This window comes from Aptenodytes patagonicus, chromosome 7 (assembly GCF_965638725.1).
Source record: "Aptenodytes patagonicus chromosome 7, bAptPat1.pri.cur, whole genome shotgun sequence".
Lineage (NCBI taxonomy): Eukaryota > Metazoa > Chordata > Aves > Sphenisciformes > Spheniscidae > Aptenodytes > Aptenodytes patagonicus.
The window spans coordinates 59,569,151-59,582,597 of NC_134955.1; the positions used below are offsets into that span (position 1 = coordinate 59,569,151).

Genomic DNA, 13,447 nt, shown 5'->3' on the forward strand with positions numbered 1-13,447 from the left:
CACTTGCCCATATAGTTGCCCCACCCAGACTGTCCTGGTTTTAGTAAGGTCCATGTGGGTCTTCTTCCCAAAGCAGAACACATCCTATCTCTGGTTTTGGGCTGTGATTGTGATTGCTGCTCCTAATAATTAGGAAAACTAATCATTAAGGGTGTGGTTGTAAATGAAACTTTTCATTAATTGCAATGTTGATTTCTGTCTTAAGCCAGAAGATGGTTCAGGAGGGTCCAGCCCCAGTGGGGTCTCTAAGAGCGATGCCAATCGAACGAGTAGCGGAGGAGGCGGAGGAGGACTAATGGAAGAAATGAATAAATTACTGGCAAAAAGGTTTGTACTTAGACTTCAAGTAAGCACTAACAGGAGCTCTGCAGCAAATTGTGGAACAAGGTGCTGTCATTTTTGGTTAGCAATGGGTCACTTTGGTGCTTCTTTGCAATTTGACAGGTCCTGCACAGATGTTAGTCGCCAGCATCATCTGGCCTTTAATATGAAATGTAGATGTTGCAGCAATGATACCTGGCAGAGTTTAGCTGCTCTAGCACATCCTGCAGTGTGGTAACCTTTGAAGATGGCGATAAATATATCCACTGTGGTTTTGCCATTTTACCAGACCTATTTCAAAGTTACTGTTTTTGGAAAGAGTAAACTATGAAAGGAGCTTAGACAAATCATTCTTTATGCAGCACATTCAGGATGTTGGGCCCAAAAATATAAACAGAAGTGCAATAAAAGGACAACATCTTGGCAGGTAAATTATTATCGATTCTCAGTGTGTTTCAGACAGGCTAGCCAAGTTATTCTCCAATAAAGCGAGTTGTGATGTACCAAGCTGTTAAAAGGCACTCAATTGTTCCAATTATTTTTTCCTTCTCTTTTCCCCCGATTCCATCAGTAATGTTCTGTCAGACTCCCAGGTTCCTAGTGTTAGATGTTTTATTTTTAGCTCTAATTTTTTTTTTAACTTATGAATAGTGAAAGAAAAGGATGAGTAAAATAATGAGGAGTAGGTACAGTTGTATAGTGCGCAGACATGGAGTTTTTAAATAATGTTGTCTAGTATAAAAACAGTTCCCAGTTCAGAGGATCTGATTCCAACTTTCCTCCATGCCCTAGTCATTTCAGAAGGAATTCTGAACATGGACTGTGGATGTAATCCTTTGGAAAGCATTAAATAAATACACAACACTATAAAAAGTTACCAGCAGTGTAAAATACCAAATAGATAATTTTCTCTCTTTTCAGAATTAAAATAGCTTAACAGCTTTTAATAGTTATTTATTGGTTCACCTTCTGATCTATTTTGTACTGCTACATATCAAGACTGACCTTGCTGAACTGGAAGATGTCTGTAAGCAAAGTAAGGTTCGGTGACTAGATGCTGGGGTAACTAGCTCTGTTCGAGCAAGCAAGCTAAATGGACATCTCATACGCTTGGATATAGAAATCCTACAAATTTCTGTGGTTCTAGTCTAAAATGGCTTTCAGCAGTGGGATTCGTTGTCTTCAAGTATTCAGGGTCGAATCCCCTCCCTATCTTAACAAAAGCACCTGTACTGCCATGAGCACCATGCTGCCTCTACTCTGAAAATAACTGAGTGCAAATCCTTTCCCAGGGAGTTGACAGCAACAGAATTGTCTCCTAAATTTTGCTTCACAAAGCCATGGAAGTCATTGGAAATACACAAGTGTCAGTCAAGGGTGCAATCGGTGCATGCTGCTAAACTGATACTGAGAGGACTTCTTTTGGCTGCAAAACCCTTTTTATGTGGGATGGCACAGAGAAAGGAAGAACTTGGCACTGTGTTTCAGGTTGCTCTTACCGAGCTGGCAGCCAGGAGGAAAAAAAGATGTTTTTTAAACTGAGCGTGTTCAATACAGAAATCACTGAGTGATGAGCAGGGGATCTCAGGGGCCCTTTTCTGAGCAGAAAACCACATGCTCAGAAACAGGGAATGTGTATAATGCTGGGTAAGTAACGGAGGAAAACACTTCTGAGAGTTCAGGTGGTATAAAATACAGCTCTCTAGATTTAGTGGCCCCCGTGAGAGCAGCCCTTTGCTTCAGAACTGAAGTGCAAGCAGAATAATGAACTATCTCACAAACCGCTATCATTTCTAGCCCAGTTAAGTTTGTTGCAGGACATAAATCTAACACTGGTTTCTTACCCTGGCAAATATTTCTCTTGCTCAGGTTTGTAATCATTATAACCCTTTTTCCTCAGAAGTATCAAGCAAATATTAGAGAAAGACTATAAGAAATTATTACTGATCTAGTAAAATTATTAATGCAGTTGAATATCTGAAAATAATTCCCACAGAGCACTGTGTCCTACAAACACACGCATGTGTTTTACTCCTCTGGGTTTTTTGTCAAATTTACATCAAATCCTCCAATTTGTGAATCCAGTGAGGCTTTTGTTTTGCCAGTGAGATGAAAAAAAAAAATCCTTTGACAAACTTGTGGTGGTGTTTTGAAACTCAGAAGCCTTTTTAAGTGCCACTTGGGATTTACTTTTTTTTCTGTGAGATGAATTTTGTCTACTTCAGAAGCAAGACTAAATGAAAAACCTGTCATATTGGTGTTTTAAAAAACATCTGCTAAAGGTAGTATTCACAGGTGGATAAGGATAAGGATCATCACAACCAAAATCCATGCGGAGACTAGACCTGCAGTTCCCCTAATCATCTAAAATGGGAAAAGGGATGTCTAGACAATCAGTACCTGGCACTGCCTGAGTACTGTTTAGACCCTAAATAGGGCTTGAAAATCAAGCATTTGGTTTTCTTTACTTCAGCCAGTGTGGCTAACACCCAAGAAGTTTTACCATGTGTTCTTCAAAAATAAACAACCAACATCTTTGTTTACTCTCATGTCCAGTTGCTCCAGTGGGTGGATTGCAGCTCTTTGCCACTTGCTTCTCGGAGAGTTTTGCCTCTCCTTGGGAAGCAGGACAGAGTGAGGGTCTCAGGTCCTCACTCAACTTCTGTAGGCACCACCAACACTGCCAGTCCTGGGGCGACAGGGCTCGGGAGCTCTGCTGCCTTTGAATTGGATTTGAGACAGCAAGAACCTCCCATCACTCACCAAAGGCACTTGAAAACTCAGGCTGCTGCACTCGTTTCCTGGCTCCTGGTCTCCAGCCAGAGCTTTCCCACCCTGGAGGGAGCAGGGGTCTTGGCTGAGCAGAAATGGTGCCCCCGATCTTTCCCAGTGAGGATGAACCTGGGTTGAAGGGCTTTTCTGACTGTTTTCCCATCACATGGGAGCACTGCCACAGCCCTTTCTCAGGGTGGGAACAGGAATGGGAGGATACAGGATAGGTAGCAAAATGATATTGGAGCTGGCTGAGAACATAGTGTCATCGCTGCAGTACCCATCTGATTCACCTGCGGAGGGTTGGGTTGGTCCTCAGAAACCCCTGTGGGGGTTTGGGTTTTTCCTCCTGTGTAGGACACAGGAGCCACCACCTCCTGAGCCCTAGAGAGAAGCCATCCCTTTCTCACCCAGTTTCATACCGAGCTGTGCTTCCTTCCTTCTTTCCTCTGCGACACATTTCCCTATGCTCTGCACCCTGTGTTCCTCTGTTAAACACCGCCTCATAATATTGCCCCTCTCCCTGAGTCATAATCACTGAGGTCTGGATTCCTCACCTCCACCCCGATCCTACGCAACCAAACACATCCAGCCTTTGTCACGTTCCCTAGGATGAACTAAGTAAATAATAACTCCCACCAGAGCTTGAATCAGCCTTCCCACGTGGAGGATGTGTTTCTAGACGGTTGACTGTGTGTCCTATCTCATGTTCCTTTGCAAAGGAGGAAAGCAGCGTCGCAGTCAGACAAGCCAGCTGATAAGAAGGAAGAGGAAAGCCAAAACGTAAGTGAAAGACTCCTCACTGTTGTGCTTTTGCAAATATGTTGACGTGCTGCCTTGTAATCCAAAGTCCTGTGCTCATTCACTCTGTGTGGCAGGCAATGACAAGCAGTGCTGATCCAGGAATAGATTTGCACATTCAGTCAAAAGCTAATGTAACTGCTTCCACCTTTTCTGGGAACAGCACCCTATAAACAAGAGTTCTCGCCTTATTCATAGTTGAGGCATTGTCCAAACCAGGTTAATAGGCGCTTTCTCATGCTCTGATCCGAGTGTTGTGGGGTATGGTAGATTCTTGCCCCTTAAGAAGATGCATTGAATCTTCTGGCAAGTCAACTTGAGATCAAGTCCGTGTTTCTTATTTTAAATTTGCGGCTTCAGCTAAGCTGAAGTGGATCATCAACCATGTGGTGTAACTTTGGATTGCCATCCTCCATGCAAAGCAAGAATCGGCTCACTTTGGACCCCAGAGTGCACATAAAACATGTCTTGGGGGGGGAAGGGAAAACAGTGTATTAACCACTAGTCCATTCAAAAGTTAAAATATGCGTTCATGATACTTACCCTAAAATCAGATAGAATTTGGATAACTTTAGGGAACTTTGATTCACTTCTATTTTAACTGTTCTGTCTGTATGTTGTCCACAAAAGCAATTAAGCAAGAGTTTTGATTTGACTCAGTCTTTACACTAAACTTGATGCAGTAATTTTGAGTTCGACGTGCAGATTAAAACACTTTTTTTTACCTGCTGAACTGGTAAAGCATGGGAGATCATTCCAGTTTCAAGAAAGGCCAGGAATTACGCTGTGTCCCTTCCCGTGTGGTGCTTTTCTGGGCTGCTGCTCATACAGCATTCCTGTTGCTAACCTGTACCCTTGTGAAGGCTCTCTGCCATGGCTACAAGTTCATAATATACATATATTATAATATAGTATACATCAGTGTGTGCCTCATATCACCTATACAGAGATATTCCCTCCAAAGACAAGGTAACAGCTGCTCAGCAGGAACACCATTCAGAAAATGCAGGTCTCGCCCAGGTCTGAAAGGTTTGTAGCAAGAGCAGGAATAAGCACTTGCACTGTTTAAGGAGAAAAGCAGCTATTTTTTGCACGTTCCTCGAGGGGTGCTTCAAGCATGGAATTTGCCTATTGAACCCTTGATGCTGCTATGCAACCACTGCTCTTAATCTTGCCCCAAAGCTGGTTTTGAACCATACACTCAAGAGATGAAAGGCACCATTTAGCTTCTAACTATTCAGCCTCTCCTGTCTTTCTTCCCCTTGTTCTCTCTCCTTGAAGCTCTGCATTAGGTGTTTTCCCCAATCAAATTTTTTGATAGCACCAAACTGTTTAGAAAGGTGTTTTAGAGAACATCTGTTTAATGTGTATCTTGAGTACACTTTGTGGTGGGGGTATCTTCTGTCAAACTGGGTGCAATTCCATTTTACAATGCACAGTTAATGCCTTGCCCGAGTGTGTTTTGAGGGCTGCTAAACAATATTGACATGTCAAATATATGGGTGAATGTTTTATGATCTATCACACATAAATCTCAGAAAAAAAGAGTCCAAATCTGTGACATAGTGTTTAATCTTCTACTTAGGAGGAGTATTGATTGATTTAGTTACATTCTGTTAGTACCTGGACTACCCTCACTGATACCAGTGGCTGTCCTGGGCTAAAAGGCTAGGATCTGACCTACTGTTCCTTCAGGTGGCTCAGTTTCCATATCACAGAGAGTTTCTAAATCTGGGAAACAGATGGTTTGTATTTAGACAACAGCAGCCAGCACTTTAGAGTGGTAATTCAGCCTGGTTTGTTATACAGGGATGAGAGTGATTCAGTGGAATCATGAAAAGGTGTCCATGTTAGCAAAAAATAAAAAGGATGCATTTTGCCATACTAAAAGGAAAGAAAGGTTAAACTTTAAATGGACTTGAGCCATACGTTGGCAGCAGTGCCTGTTGGACATGCTTGGAGGAAACTTGCTTTTGTACCACCTGTGCTGCAGCTGGTCTCCAGAGTAGAAGAGGACTCTGCGCTTCATCTCCAGAATTAAGTAATGTCCCATTTTTCTCTTTGTAGGATGATGCTAGCACCTCTCCTTCACCCAGTACACGAGGTCCCACCCAGCAGCAGCAAAATTCATCAGGTATTAAATCAAACTACTAGTGGTTTAGTTGTCTTCTGAATCTAGTCTTCTCCACCACCTCTAGACTCTGGGTTCATTGTCCTACTTCTGAGTGCAGCAGCAGTAACTAACAGAAAAATTCCCAAATACCTATTGTTTTAAAAACTGTACTCAGCAAGAAATGGTGCTTCACCGCCAAGAAAATGACAATACTGCAATTTAGTTAAAGGGTCCAGACCTGTAGCTGAGGATCTGTGTCTTCAACATTGTGCACCTGAATCTTCTAAGAGAAAAAAGCTATATTACTTTACTTTTGGTAGTGTAGCTGTCCTGGTTTATACAGTTGGGGTTTCGGTCTCAAACTGTTATCCTTCCTTAACCTAGTAGCTTGCTGCAGTAAGCCTGATCCTGAAAGTTACTAGGTGAAATTAAGGAGCCCCCAAAATATGTTTTTCCTATGATGAGTTGAAATAACTGTATCTGAATAGATAAGCTGCAAGCTAGTCAGATGCATTCTTGCATCAGCCTTGGCTTTCATACATGCTAAAAGAAACCTCTCCCAAGGGAATGAGTATTTAACTATTCCAGCTTCCTTTTGGAACAAAGCCATGATTTGCGTGTTTTGCAAGGGAAAGGGAAGAAGCCTGGAGAAAGGTGCACGTAAATGAGGAATGAGATCTAGAAATTTCCTGGGAGTGCCCGTAATTCTTTTAAAGAGATTTTTAGGGCCTCACAGAGGAGCAAACCCTTGTGTATAAAGTTGTGTGTTATTCAAGTCTCTGAAACAGTTCACTTTATTTTAGACTATTTGCATAGGAGGAGATTGGGATGATAGTACGAGTTTTCAGTAACAAGGGTTATGTAGTGCAGCTTGTGGGGATGTTTTGCGAGTTAGAAATGCAGACAACATTAAATAAATTCTCTGTGGAGATTTGCATAGTGGGGGTCTCACTGCCTTTTTTTAGATACACCCACATTTTCTGCCAGCTATGCAGACAAAAAACCTAAGACTTTTTAACTTAAAATATAAATAAGTAGTATACTGAATAAAATAAGCCTTGCAGCAATTAGCCTGTATTTCTTAATAGAACTGATTTATGCTTTTCCTCCTACTGTTCCAGTTCCATGTCTTTTTAGTATCGTTTAACTATCCAGTCCCTAATTAAAGGGATCACTAAGCAGATTTTTGCCAATGCTTTCTCTATAATGTAGGCAACTGCACTCATTCAGCAATCCCGCCTCTCTGGATCTTTCTAAGTCACTCATCCTCCTGAATGAAAGCAGCTGTATAAGATAATCAACTTCAGGATTTTTTTATCATTAGAGAAAAAATAATAAACAGTAACTTTTTATTTTTGTTTTCCAGACTCTGGGAAGAAGCCATGGGAAAGGAGCAATTCTGTTGAAAAGCCTGTATCTTCATTACTTTCTAGGTGAGCTGCACGGGGTGTCCCTGCGGCTGGCTAGCAGTCGGGATGGTCATGCTGTCCCCGTGGCACATGCACAACTCATGTCTCGTTTCATTCCATTGCTGTAGAAATCCATCAGTGGTGAAGAGCTGTGAAGCTAAGAGCCCCACACAATCCCACGTGTCTTCTAGGTACTGGCTAACAGCCTGGCTTCTTAACCGTCTTGGCTTGTCCTTTGGCTAATCCATTCAGCACTAATGTTCATCTTCTGTCACGTCTTTTACTCATTCTCTTACAATCTGCTTTGTCTGTTGCTGCACAAAGTGTGTAGGTAGAGTGTGTCGTGTCAAAGGCTTGTTCCATGGAAACAGCCCCCTGCTCAGGTGGGCACAGGCATCACAGACGTTAATCACACTTAAGCAAGCACTTAAAGCATCTGTACTCGTGAATCAGAGGCACAGGCTTGGCAGCATGCTGTGCCACGTGGAAGGCAGGTTTTGGAGCATCTTTTCACAGCAGGTTCAGGATGACCCTGCCAATAGGAGAAGTTTTCATTGTCCAACCTCTGCAGAAATTCAAAAGCAAAGGCAGAAATGATCTGAAGAGCTTGCAACTGGGAGAAGGGAAGTTATTCCTCTGTCCATGCAACCGCAGTGGGTGCATGGGAAAGGAGAACAAATCTTGGTGCAGTAAGTTAGTAACATTGAGCTGTAAAAAGGCCCAGCCACAGGGCACAAAAGCTGGCAGGTGTCAAAAGCCAAGAAGCCCAAAGTAGGACTCCAGAAGTCCTGTCAGTCAGAATAGCCAAGCTGCAGTATCACCACCCATGTTCTTACCCACAGAGATTGACATTTTAGACAGCTAAAGAGAGATTTCCTTCCAGTGCTGGTCCAGGACCACCCAGTGTTACTGCAGTCGTGGACACTGAGATGGACGGGTAAGCTGAATAAGGAGGTAGAACACAGACTTACATATGTTTAGCATTTACTGCAAAGAGATGTCCCTCATTTTGCACTGTTACATGTATGACAGTGCTGATAGTCTGCAGAGAGAAAGTTGCCAATGGCAACTATCTGCACATACTTGCTGCTGTGTTAAAGATGCTGGAACATGCCCTGCCCAAACATTCAGAGGGATGCACCAGTGTTACTAGAGCAAAATATAGTCTCTCCAGCTCTCCTAAAACCAATGGGACATGCTGGTTCTAGGAAATACGTGAGTTTCCAATAGATATAGAAAGGCCATTCCTTCTCCCTGCAAATGGGAGTGAAACATGGGCTATTTAAAGCAGCCATCAAGTTTTCACCAGCTATCTTCTATAATGCCATTCCATCCTGGGAGAAGGAGAAGTTCAGTGGGAAAAAATCCTGTCGTAGTTTAACACCTGGAGTAGTGCATAGTGCAAGTCTTCGCTTGCTCAAATGACTTCTGTGGGGGAAGTGGGGCAGGTTTCAAAAGCTCTCAGGGGTGACTTGTTTCCGTTCCTGTTCAGTTTGATGGCATTTGTACCTGTCTTAACTCCCAGCTTAGCTGTGAGATGGTAGGAGACATGTTAAGATTTTCCTGAGAAAATGTTGCAAGACCAAACGTACCCTCAGGAGCAGCAGAATCTCTGCCAGCCCCCAGTTTGGGCCCAGAGATGATGGCAAAGTTATTTGAAGCCTCTTCTACGAATTATATAGCATGGTTAATTTTTGAAATGTTTTAGAGTTACTGATTAAAAGAGAAAGTCAAGCAGCTTCTGCTTCCTTAATTTATTTTATCAGCCATCATCAGAGTTCAGCCCACTGACTAATACCATCCTGGAAGACCAATAACACTCAAGTGTACTAGCCATTGAGGACAGATTGGTTTTGTTCCTGGGTCAAGAAAAAGTGCCTGTGCTACACAGTGCTATCAACAAGCTCCACTTGACTCAGTCAGGCCTTCCAAGGAAAGGTTTACTGGGTTATTATTTTCCCTATAATATTTTTCTAACCTGTATTCTACTATTACTTTAGCATCCGATTAAAGTCTAGGTGACCAAGACAGGGTTGCTGTACAGAAAACACTGTGAGAGAAAACCAGACATCTAGCTTGCAAATTGCAAATGCTGTAATGAAATACATTGTTAAACAGGCTTTATCCCCTGAAGACATCTCAGCATTTTCTAGTCTGAAATCACTGAGATTCTCAACACCAAAAAAAAAAAGAGTAAATTAAGTTTCAGTGCAGTCTTTGTGCTCCCTTCAATATGTCTGCAAGAGGAGAAAGCAGCACCTTTGAGGGTCAGGCTGTGCCAACAGGAGCAGTGCTGCTCTCCGGCTGCCGAACGCTCCTGAGCGGCACAAGAGGGAGCCTCCGGTCCAGCGCTCAAACACGGGTGTTCCTGCTCTGGGGTGGATTTCATCCACACCGTCAGGTGGGGGTAGCTTAGCGTGCATTGCAAGGAACTGACTTGCTTTTTTGTCCTCCTCTTCCATTTCTCAAGGATGAAGCCAGTGAGCAGCAGCAATGATGTGGCTATGGATGCCTTAGATTTTGATCGAATGAAACAGGTGAGTGAAAAGGTCTTTTGCACTTAAGAGATTTGATGAGCTACCCATTTTCCCCCATGCATGCGCTGTACAAGCAAAACAGCTGTTCAGTCTTCTGGTTTCCTCTATAACTAGGTGCTTAGAGAAGGGCTAGCTGCTGAGCAGCAAGAGAGCACAATCTCACTGCTATTTGATCAAGATGTCTGTACAGAACGTGCAAATAAATATGCCAGCACCTTCTGCGTCCTTGGCCTGGGAGTGCAGACGTAGCCGTTAGTAGTGCTAGGCTCTGATCGTCAGTGGAGGCGGGGGACAAGCACAACCGTGTTAAACTTGCATTTTCTTCCACCGGTTAGAAGGAAATTCTGAGCAGCTGACTTGTGTTTTGTCTCATCAGGAAATATTGGAGGAAGTTGTAAGAGAGTTACACAAAGTGAAAGAGGAGATAATTGATGGTAAGAAAGAGAAAAATTATTATTTTTCTCATCTTTATGACTAATTTCCTGTAGATAAGATGATAGGAACTGCAGAGAGTTCCCTGGTGTTTTCAGACTTCTCTGAGCAGCTCTGATTTATATACACATTTGAAGAACAAGCATCTACCTTATCTAAGCTCTGATCATGACATTGTGTTTACATCCTTTATTTTTATGCTGTTGACGAGCACTTTCACTCCCAACCTGTGAGAAATTCACTGGCCGGTGTTTCTCACAGGTGGGAGGGTGAGAAAGGGCCTGCCCGTAGCCCGTGGCATGTCAATTTATCACAATCAGGGAGCGTGAAATCACATGTAACTAGCCAGCCACACAGGTCCGGGATGAGGAGGGGACAAAGGTACTAAACCGAAAATCCTTCCTGAGCATCTTCTGTAGGCTTCCTATGCTTGAAGAGCTATTTCAGAGCTTCACTCGATTACAGCTTTCCAAGTAGCCATGTATTTTTATAATTCATTGAAAAGTACAACAGCTGTACTAAATGTAGCAGTGTTTTTTTATAAATTGCTCTGCAATATATGACTAAATGTATTTTTCAGGGCCATTATTGAAATGCACAGCAAAATACCTATTTGAAGCCTGCATTAGGGCATATGAAGATGCATGTCCATACCCTGCACTCCCCATCTTTGATTCACACAGAAGGGGAAAAAGAGGAGACTGTAAAACAGCTAAAATCCATTCCCTGTCCCCTTGCCCTAGACTTGTGTGCTCACAAAACCTCGGGGCAGTTTGCAGTTGAGGACACCCTCGTCCATACGCTACCGTCCCAGCAGCTTGGCCCTCAGAGCCTCCCTAGTTCATTCCAGTGCAAAATAAGACACTCACGTAAATCACAGATGCGACTTCTTAAGCCAGTACTGCAGTTTGCAAGCAAACAGCTGACTGCTTACCCTTACTCATCCTTTTACCCTCCACTCATCTTTTTACCAGCGTGTACTTTCTGCAAGCTCTATACTTAGCGTTTTCCATCACACTGGGTATAACATTATGCATTAACTTTTTGGTTTGGTTTTCTAGCCATACGGCAGGAGTTGAGTAGAATCAGTACAACATAATGATTGCAAAGCATTTGGACGGTACTAAGAATGCTAGGAAGATCGGATCATTTCTAAGTGTACCAAGGTCATGCAAGATGGTGAGAGAGGACACCGGCACTGTCTTTGTTCTTATACCCTTTTTATTAGCAGACTCAGCACACTTTGAAGCTTGCTGCTGCCTTGGATTTGCTTCATTTTAAAAGTCTTAATCTAAAGAATATTAAATTTTAAATTTCTGGATTTTTTAGATTTCATCTGACACTGCACATTGGATTTGTCAGCCTTTTTTGTATTTTGTATTTGCTTATTTAAATGTATTACCTTTCTTTTTAGTAGTAGATAAGAACACACGTGAACCATTTGCTTTTGATAGATGACTTCAAAGTAATTTTACTAGTAGTCTGCAATGTAAATGAAGATCCTTTGCCAACAGAAATGTATTGTGGCATCACCAGAAGAAACAGAGACATGTTAGTTGTCAGCCAACCAGTTCTTTGTCTCAGAGTTATCACAATATAAAAAAAAATGGTACGTCAGTGCATCACAGTATCTGTGTTCATATTGGTAATAAACTGTTTATTGTCCACATGGCCCTGCCTGCCTTTGTTTCATTCGTCCCTTGAGCTCCCACACTTTTATGTCACTTGGGTTGATGATGAAAGGAAGGTGACTGAGACTCACCGTGGGGTGGCAGCTGTGCCCGGCCAGCGCCACAGGGCACGAGGAGAGAGCCCGAGTGTCTTACAGCTGGTGCAACGGCAACAGCCCTGCCTTCTTTTGCAGGGAGACGTGGCTCTCGCCTGCCCGGCCCTCCTCGCGTCGCCAGTTGAGCACCACTTCCTGCAGTCAGGCTGCGGCACCCTCAGCAACTTTTTGCCAAAGTCAGTGAAGGACAGTGGCTTACGGCTCTTCTCAGGCCACCACTAACTGTCCCACTGCATCTCCTGCCACCACTGAAAAAAACCCAGATCCCATCACCTGCGCTCATAAGGGCTTCCAGTAAATAAAAGGGAAGTATTTATGCAGAACAAGGCTACCGAAGGCATTAGGAAGATGCAAGCTGAAATCACTGGCACAGCACTGCTGAACTAGAGGCTTAAGGGGAGTCATTTGTTAATATCTCACGTATTTCATTTGTTAATGTTATGCAGGTCTTGAGCTTTATTTCACAGAAAGTGAAGTCAAAGATAGGAGTACAGGGTGCTGAACACTTAACAGCGCACACCCTGCCATATCTTTCAGGTCATACAATTTTTTTCTTTAGAGCCATTCTTTCCACCAGGGCGATCTTGGGAATTTCTGCTTGACTTAGTTTGGCGCAAGCTTTACATGGCAGTAGTCTTGATACCATCTTCATGATAACTTTGTGCAAAAGGCAAGAGATTGGAGATCAGCTATTGAAAACTGTCAAATATTTTCCAAGCCCCCCTGCATTGCTTCAGGCCTTTCTGAAGATTTAATTTTAAAAGCCCAGCCCTGGGAATGGTTTTGGGAGCAGAGCCTGATGCAGCAGCCCAGGAGAGGCTGTGGCTGTCCCCTTGCTCACGTCCCCCAGGCCTCACAGAGCACAGCAGCAGGCAGGAGGGACTGCCTGCCGGCAACAGGAGACCCAGGAGAGGAGGCGGGGTGGGGCATGCTTTGCAGTTAGTTGTAAAATGTTACCTGCTTTGGCTTGGAGAACGTGGGGTTGTCCTTCAGGACTCTTCAAAGCAACCCCATCTGCCTCTTAGAAGACAGTCTGTTTTTCAGTGTGGTTATACTGTAGATTAAATATGGGAAAAATGGGAGAAATTTGAGTTTAATGCAACAGTGAGGTCCAGACTGAGCCTGATGTCTGTTAGCTGTTTAATGCCAGCAGAAAGCAAGAGACAGGTTAGACAGTGGCGTAAGATTTCCACATGGGAACTAAAGCAGGCAGGCATTGGTGTACAACATAATACGACAACCCCAGGACCAGGAAAAGGAGCCTTTCCCGTAGGAA

General features: G+C 43.2%; 1 protein-coding gene across 7 annotated transcripts in view; it reads left to right on the forward strand.

Moving 5' to 3' along the window:
* The window catches only part of EVL (Enah/Vasp-like), a 164,288-nt gene extending 152,232 nt beyond the window's left edge, over window positions 1–12,056 (forward strand). For 4 of the 7 annotated variants that reach the window (XM_076345442.1, XM_076345443.1, XM_076345440.1 and 1 more), the window contains exons 7-14: window positions 206–327; window positions 3,816–3,876; window positions 5,962–6,028; window positions 7,374–7,440; window positions 7,545–7,607; window positions 9,887–9,953; window positions 10,330–10,387; window positions 11,447–12,056. In XM_076345442.1, the coding sequence (XP_076201557.1) occupies window positions 206–327; window positions 3,816–3,876; window positions 5,962–6,028; window positions 7,374–7,440; window positions 7,545–7,607; window positions 9,887–9,953; window positions 10,330–10,387; window positions 11,447–11,484 (543 nt within the window). In that variant the 3' untranslated portion in view covers window positions 11,485–12,056. The remainder of the gene's footprint in view (window positions 1–205; window positions 328–3,815; window positions 3,877–5,961; window positions 6,029–7,373; window positions 7,441–7,544; window positions 7,608–9,886; window positions 9,954–10,329; window positions 10,388–11,446) is intronic. The other 3 variants (XM_076345445.1, XM_076345444.1, XM_076345446.1) reach the window with 3 other exon arrangements.
* Window positions 12,057–13,447: the final 1,391 nt, after the last annotated feature.